Consider the following 8,306-nt stretch of genomic DNA (forward strand, 5'->3'; position numbering starts at 1 on the left):
ACATGTTGACACCTGTGCGAACCCTGCCGACATCGCGTCTAGAGGGGCGAAAGGTTCTGACTTACGCAAGTTGGAGCTGTGGCTTCACGGTCTAAAGATTGTGCGGAAGGAATAAGAGAATTGGCTCAAGCAACCGTTCTAGCGGCCGGAATTACCTCAAGACGGAAGTGAATGCAGAAGGTGCCCTGGTCGTGCGAACGTGATCGTCTGTGGTAAAATGTTGGACCCACTGTTGTCCCGCTATTCCTCTTGAATAGTCTTCGAAAGGCCATAGCTTGGGGCCCTTGACTGTCACCGAAGTTATTGCTGCAGAGAGTGTCATTATCAAAGCTGTCCAGCATGACGTACTTCCAATGGAGTTAGCTATGGTAGGCTAAGGAGCGTCAGGGAACCAGAGGAAGTGCGTCCCACGGTCTAGTCCAATACGCAGCTTAAACCCTTTCATTTCTGAAGGAATATTGAGGACAGGAGGTCGCTTGGAGAATGCTCCTGTTTCGTTAGAAAGGAAGCACCCCATTATTCTTCCCACTAAACATCACGTGACAAATTTGGTCATCCAGAATTGTCATCGCCAACACGGACATTGTTTGTCCTTCTCAAGTTCTGGCCTTCTTCAGACGGAGATTCTGGATTGTGCGAGGTCTCTCGGTAGTGCGCAAGGTTTTGTCGAATTGCATGAATTGTCGCAAGCAAAATGCTCGTCCTGGTGAACAGATTATGGACCCATTCCCGTCAGCAAGAGTCGCTCCGACAGATCCACCACTTACCCATGTGGGCGTGGACTACTTTAGCTCCCCTCTTTTTGAGGCAAGGACGCCTTCAGGTAAAACGTTACGGATGTTTGTTCACATGCCGAACCATGAGGACAGTGCACATGGAAGTTGCACATATTTTGGAAGCAGACTCGTTTATTTGTGCGTATCAGCGTTTTGTCAGCCTCAGAGGGAAGCCCAAAGAGATATACAGCGACAATGGCACCAACTTCAAGGGTGCATGGCGAGAGTTGAGAGAAGCACTGAAGCGACTGGACCAAACCAAAATCTATAATCGTTTGAGATCGAATGACGTTCAATGGTCATTCAACCCTCCTGAGGCCAGCCATCAGGGTGGAATATGGGAAGGTATGATCGGCTCCGTACGGAGGGTTTTGGGTGCCCTGTTAAAGGAACAGCTGGTTGACGACGAAACATTGTCAACCCTGCCGTGTGAAGCAGAAAGGATTCTTAACGACAGGCCTTTAACTTCCCTAAGCGACCACCCAGATGATCCAGAGCTGCTGACTCCGAACAAACTCCTGCTTCTGAGATCCAATTCCTGCTTTCCGCCGGATGTCTTCAAAGGTCACGACAAGTTTAGCAAGCGTTGGCGCCAAGCTCAATGCCTAGCAGATTCATTTTGGAAAAGATGGATGAAGGGTTATTTACCTGCACTTCAAACGAGGCAGAAATGGAGCGTCCCTCGTCAAAACTTCGCCGTCGGTGAGTTGGTTCTCGTTGTCGACGAGAAGACGCCGAGAGCTCACTGGCCAATGGGCTTGATTGAGGAAGTGTTCCCAGACAGTTATGGTTATGTACGCAACGTTAAGGTGAAAACGGCCACAACTGTCTACAAACGCGATCGTTAGAAAGCTGTGCCTCCTTGAAGGAGATCAGAACTCGTGGACTTTATAAACTGTTATTAGCTCTATGGCCAAGACCATATTACACTATAATTACAAACTGCGTTATCTAAAATAAGTTAATTTTCGTTACATTACTATAGGAGCTTCGTAGTCTTGGAATTGGCTACTTGTTGTTGGAATTAGTTATTACTAATAGCTAATTCGGGGCCGGCGTAGAAACCAATCCCCCTCCTAGCCCCAGTTCGCGCGGTTATTCATATAAGTTTGACTTTTTGCGCGGATCATGCAAATATAACGGTGTTAGCTCGTGTGGAAGGTAATTGCAAGTACGTTCTTATGCAGCCGTGTTCCAAAATCGTCAGGTTAATTGCTCTTTCGTCGAGTATCCCGTGTTCCTTATGTTATTAGTATTGCCCATGTTATACGTTTCCAATCTTGTAAGTAGTCGTCCCGTTCACTGGCAATGGCTTGTAAATAGAAGAGCTCGATCGTGTCATCAAGAATTTCTGGTTGGTCACAGGTCGTCTGAGAACGGAAACTCCGACAGCAAAATTAGTTAAGTTCCTGTGTGGAATTCAACGCTCAACTCACATCCGTTATGCTGAAGTTAAGATGTGGCACTGTCAGAGACGGTAAACAGATCCGGCCATTTGCGAAATTTTACCTAACAATAAAAATTCCTTTTTTAATCGTCATTTTCCTCGGCTTTGCCTTCCTGACTGCTTCAGCTCCCTGATGCTAACATGACGGTCACGAAAACAAACATTTTCCTTCGCTTATTTACTTTTACAGTTTTGCCTCTCGTTTTGTGCGTCCGTCACCTTAATTAACAAATAGAGAAGCCTTGACTGTGCTCTGTTCTGTTATAAAGCAAGCGGCTAGAGCTCCCCACTTCTTCTTAATGTAAAATGATTTACATCAAGATAAACTGAGAAGCTGGATGTAAAGAGATCCTCTCCGCTTTTTATCGCGTACTATAAAGCCTTTTGTATACGGAGAGCTCTTCTTTATCAAAGGTATGAGACAGTTACTTTGAAAATTTGTCAATTCAGCCTCAAGTCTCACAGACGTATGGTAAGAATTTGATCAATGTCAGTGTCTGAACAACTGCGCACCTAGCCCTCCCTAACTCAACATTAATCTCTGGGGTATAATAAGAAGAACGATATTGGGTCGAAATAAACTTTCGTCTATACATGCACACAACATAGATCTCTGCCTCATCTTAAGAAAAGCAAGATTATTTGAGGCAGATATACATTTTCTCAGCAACTGGCTGGCGTCTGAATACTTGGTAAAAAAAGGGAAAGAACAGGCGTGGTTGAGCGAGCTGTTCCATAGGACAGGAAAAGTATTCTATCCGTAATATTTTGTTTTCTTACCTTGATATGAAAGATAGTGTTTGAACCAAACTGACAATTCCCTTCCTGCGATTCATGGAAGCCACTGTGAGGTACTCTATGTGCACTTACTTAAGAGATGCGTACAATATTTGTTGCTTCCATATCTCTCGGTTGACATAATCCTGTGTGCAATTGGCCACGGGCAAGAAGAATTGCAATACGTGGACTCTTATGGACTAGGGAGTATTTTCATCACGAGTATTTTTCTGATATGTTCTCTCTGTCTAAAGGTCTCTTATCTCAGTTTTTAAATATTTTAATTGCAGTTGATGAGAAGTTCCCATTTCACCGAGAGGTGTAGAGTCTAGCTTTCCAGTACTGGCACAGGAAGCGATTCGCAACACTCAGAAAATTTGTTGCAGGGACGTAATCGGGGTTTTCTGGCTGTATCACGTTCTTGGCTTCGCGATACTGGAGGTATTGCAATCGATAGCGTCATCTGTGACGTTTTTCTAGTCAGCAGAAACATCGGTGGACCTCACCTGTACAGTCTCTGCGATGCAGCAGATGAGAAGTCTCTGAAATATAGTAAAAGGGCTGCAAAGTCCATAAAGAAACATCTTTCCGAAAATTGCGCAAGGGGCCAAAAGTTTTATCTGTCATACCACGTGCTACCATGTCGCGCAGGCGGAGAAGTGATACGCCTATTACCTGACGATCGCTACCCGAAGTCTTATGATTTCCATACTCCCCGAGCGAAACTCAATGAAATACTCAAAGCTGTGGTGAAAACTGTTGCTGCAGTGCCCTCTACTTTGTCCAGCAAGTTAGGAGTAACCATTTTCAATCTCCTTACCAAGGAACAGTTCCACTTGGTTCATTAGCTGACTAAGACAAACAAAGAGTTATGGAGAAAGGCAGTCGCTGGGACGGGAAAGACCCTTGTGGCAGTGGAATTCATGAGAGAGCTTAAACGCCGTGATAAACTACAAAGGGATGAAGTCCTTTGTTTGTGAAAATGAGGGCATAGCAAACCAAGTACGGTAAGAATTGCCCATGACAACACTTAAACTTCAGGACTAGCCTACTTTAAAAGTGATGAGAGTTAAAAATTGTTTAAACTCCTATGAATTAAGGACCAAATCCAATTTAGCAGGAAATTTAAAGTACATTTACCAGCCGCAAGCGGTGTTGGTGTATGCACTTATTTTAAAGTGGCCCTTTTCTATTATTATCCAACTAAGAATCGAAATGAAAAAGTCTGAAAAAAGCTCAATTGGTATCATTTAACTACTAATGTGAAATTTCAGTTTGCAACGTAATGTAATTCAACCTTGGTTAACTCGCAAGGAAAATTGAGGGACTGTGCAACGCCATTTGCCGTGAAACCTTCATCAGTTATGAGTTTCCATAAACCATGTCATAAAAAATGTCAAACTTGATGAAGTTAATAACTTCAAACAGCGCTCTGGCACATTTTCCTGGTATGAGAAGGCAACAGCATGATCCTGACAGACCAGGTCACTTTTGGTGTTTTATTGACATCTTCCGAAAAAGTCACGATTTTCCCTCCGGTATTCCTGATGAAAGCAAACAACGACCGCACTTTAGGTTGAGGAAAGTCATTCGGAACTCAACGAAGATATTCAAAGGTGCCAAAAAATATTTTGTCGCTGATGATTCGAAAGACGGGGTCGAGATAGGGCATGACTTTCAAACTGAAGAGTGACAACATTCCTTCCGAAGAAAGGCTTTCTGCTAAGTTGAATGGTTTGTCTTTTAGGTCTGCAATAGACAATGATTCTGAAAATATTGTCATCAGCACGGTTCAGGTACAGTGGTCTGGAAAGACATCTCGTAGTACTCACGAATGTATACAAGCCTCCGTAAAGACGCCACAAGGATTCTTTCATTTACGGTGCAGTGACACGTGCCATGGTAAAACTCGTCATTATACGATACAAGATACAACTGTCTACCTCGATTGCCTGATGGGCATAGTGTTCTCAATAATTTCCCTATGGTGCTGCTAAGAGGAATTTGTTCAACAATCTAGAGCTTCTATCATTGCTGATCATTTCCTTTATTCTTGTGACCTTTATATGTGATTTTGGGGGTGATATTGTAAGGAGAAATTACATGCTAGTCACTCTCAGGGTTAAAAGGGTTAAGAACAAAGTACGAGTAGCCTTAAAAATCGTAGTTAACAGTTGACACTAGTCAATTGCTTTGTTGAAAAACCAAGGGATTTTAGTCGTGGAAGAATTTATACCCCGGTGACATTTCTAACAAAGATCACTCGATATAAAGAATATATTTTCTTGCCCCTCTTCGGGCTTAAATATTCTTCCCTACGGATAGACATCCGCTTAAGTAAATTAAAGATGTTAGAGATTGTTAAAAATCACACTGATTTTGGTATCAATCTTAAGAAAGCCGAGATTATCAGCAGAAGCTTTTAATCAAATTATATTTGGTTCAAATGAGTATAAGCTCTCCATATATACCTTAAAATGTCTTTCAGTTTGCGACTTTCTAAGACGTTTTGCGATCAACTGGACAGAAAAATCACAAATCATGTTTCGTGGTGCACAGATTAATTGATTTATTCATTCGTTCCATTAACACTGTGTCTTTGTCGAAACACAACTCCAGGAAAGAATATTATCAAAAAAATAAATCTAAAGCTTTCAAGATTGCTTGTGCATTTGCATAGACAGTAAGTCATAATCTTATCCGTTAAAACCCAAACCAGATTCGAATAAAAACATCTGTTGTACTGACTAAAAGACTAATCTTTAGGCAAGTTATCGGAGTTCCCCTTTAGTTCTGGTTCGATTTGCTGCGCTGCATAAATGCCTCGCTAATTTTCCATTTTGCGTTTAGGAAGTAGTACTTTGTGGAAAGATGGAAATTGAATCACAGGTGTAAAGATTTTTCTTTATTTGTAAGCGATTTCGATGATCCTGAGACGAGCTTTTGTAAAGGATTTAAATCTTAATTAAAATGATTCACATCAAGATAAACTCGTGAAATATAAAGCTTATTGCTGAGAGGGTACATGGGGACTCTTCTTTGTTAAAGACGAGTGACTCTTGTTGTGAAAAGTTGTCAATTCAGCGGCTAGTCCTGCAGACATCTATTTGAATGAGTCTCAGGATGGATAAAAGTTCGAAAGGATGGAGCTTATTTTTGCTTTTACGTTTTACAAACGGATTAACCCCTTTTGTTCACTTCGAGAGATGAATTATATTAGCGATTTCACACTAGAAAAATACGTATTTCTTTTCTGTTTCGTGTCATGATGACCTCAGCAAAAAGTTATATTTACCGTGATAATCGCGATCCTACGAAATACGCAGCGCATTTATCTTAATATTCTTTGAGAATGATATATATTCTTTACTAATATAAAATTGAAGCATTTCCGTGCAACACGTAAAGACGGTATATATGCGTAAAATACTCAATTCCATGCAAAAATTAAATATATGTTGCATATGAAGGTGAGACTAATCACAAAATGGAAATTTACTTTAGATTTAAATTCCTTTTCTGTATTGAATTTAATTCTTGACTAAGTCTCAGTAACACTGTTTAGCAATATATTGTTTTTTCTCTCGTATGTTGTTGAAAAATGAATCAAGTCTCAGTATTGAGTATTTTTCTTTCGTTTTATGGAGCTTCAGTGTTCTCCATTCGAGCTCTCATTGGAGAAGGATTTAAATTTCAATTAAAACAATTTACATCACGATAAACTAGGAGGCCAAAGAGCCTCTCAGCTGTTTATTACGAAATGTAAGGCTTATATAAGGTTTAGTTCAGAGCTTGCACGTTTGGTGCTTCTTCATCAAGATCTACCGAGGACTCCTTATGTATAAAGATGTCAATTCAGAGTCGAGCTTTTTTAAGATTCTCATTTAAGTCTCCGGAGAAAAAGAAGTGTCTTAAATGTGTCATTTAATTTGCTTCTAAGGTTTATGACCGGATAAACCCTTATTGTTTGAGACTACAGATGGCTCGATTCAATATAAAGAATTTGCTTTGAAATGTATCGCAGGAAAAGGTAACCGACAAAGCAACAAACGCTTTCTAATTTTCGTTTTCTCGTCCTTAGAAACAGGGAATAAAATTTCACTCTACAGGTGAGGTTAATTTAGTGTTTAAAAAAGATGCTCTAGAAACACTTTCGCTCATTATTTTTTTACAACTGACTTTGGGCGACGGTTAAAAAGATAAGAGGAAACATCATTGGTTCTATTCACACCCCATGTCGGTCTACGGGGATGATCATTCAGAGCTCTGAAAAAGACGCCGTGGCGAGAATTTTCCGATATTAACTGCTCCCTAACATTCAAAACAATGTCAACAGCAAAACAATGTCGGAAAATTGTCCTTTTTCAAAAGCAATTATAGCATTAAAGCCAGCGTTGGTTTAATTTGCATCTCTGTTGATAAGTATTGAGCTCGATTTGTTTTACTAAATGTCTTTCGTGCAAATAGATGGACAGGCACAAAAATGCCACGTTCATGAAAATACAGTTAAATTTAAATTTCTCCGAGTTTATCCTATCTTCTTTCGCTTATTTGCGATACAATCGTATTTTATCATTCCCAATAGCGGTATTGATGTCTAAGTGTACATTGCCTCTGGTGTTTTGTGCTATTTTGGGCAAACATAATTATGGACAGGAGGTTGGCATTTCCTAATGAAGAAAAAAATATCCGAAAGCCTGATTCACGGAAACAGTTTCAAGAAAATTGATAGCAGCAAAAAGTGTAAAGACAACTGGACGTGATCCAAAACAAATTATCTCGAACGTTGAAACATCCGGGATGTGCCTCATGACGCACGAGCAAAGCGAGGTGTCCAGTGGAGGCCAGGGTTATAAAATTGAATTAACAAGCACTATCGACGAAACAAAGATCATTTTGAATATAAACAAATTTTGCGGGTTATGAAACACCTGTTCTAGAGGCTTGAGCTGCAGTTCATGCAATAAACAACTCATTCAAAGATTCCGCAGGCAATGAGTCTATCCTCAACTTAAGCGATATTTGACTTAAAAAGTTCGCAACATGCGGGAACAGCTGAACAATGAAGGGTTTGTTGAGCAGAAGATAAATTACACCGCGAGGGCGCAATATCTTCTCGCAATGCTTTTGGACACGATTCGACCGAGTAGACGCCACTTAGCACGCTATGACGAAGTTTATTTCATATCTTTATTGTTATAAAATATAGCTGTGAACGAACATGTTATTTGCCGAATTTTCATTCAAGGAACTAACATCCTGGAACGAGAAAAGCATACTATGCACCTTGACAATTAAAATGCCAA

The 8,306-nt window shown here is 40.5% G+C and overlaps 1 protein-coding gene across 1 annotated transcript; it reads left to right on the forward strand.

Moving 5' to 3' along the window:
* The first annotated feature begins 859 nt into the window (after nucleotides 1-859).
* LOC131787576 (uncharacterized) lies at nucleotides 860-1,624 on the forward strand. The gene has a single exon (XM_066165266.1). The coding sequence runs from the start codon at nucleotides 860-862 to the stop codon at nucleotides 1,622-1,624; it is 765 nt and encodes a 254-aa protein (XP_066021363.1).
* The last annotated feature ends 6,682 nt before the right edge of the window (nucleotides 1,625-8,306 follow it).

The sequence above is a fragment of the Pocillopora verrucosa genome, chromosome 4, assembly GCF_036669915.1.
Source record: "Pocillopora verrucosa isolate sample1 chromosome 4, ASM3666991v2, whole genome shotgun sequence".
In the NCBI taxonomy this organism is placed as follows: Eukaryota; Metazoa; Cnidaria; class Anthozoa; order Scleractinia; family Pocilloporidae; genus Pocillopora; species Pocillopora verrucosa.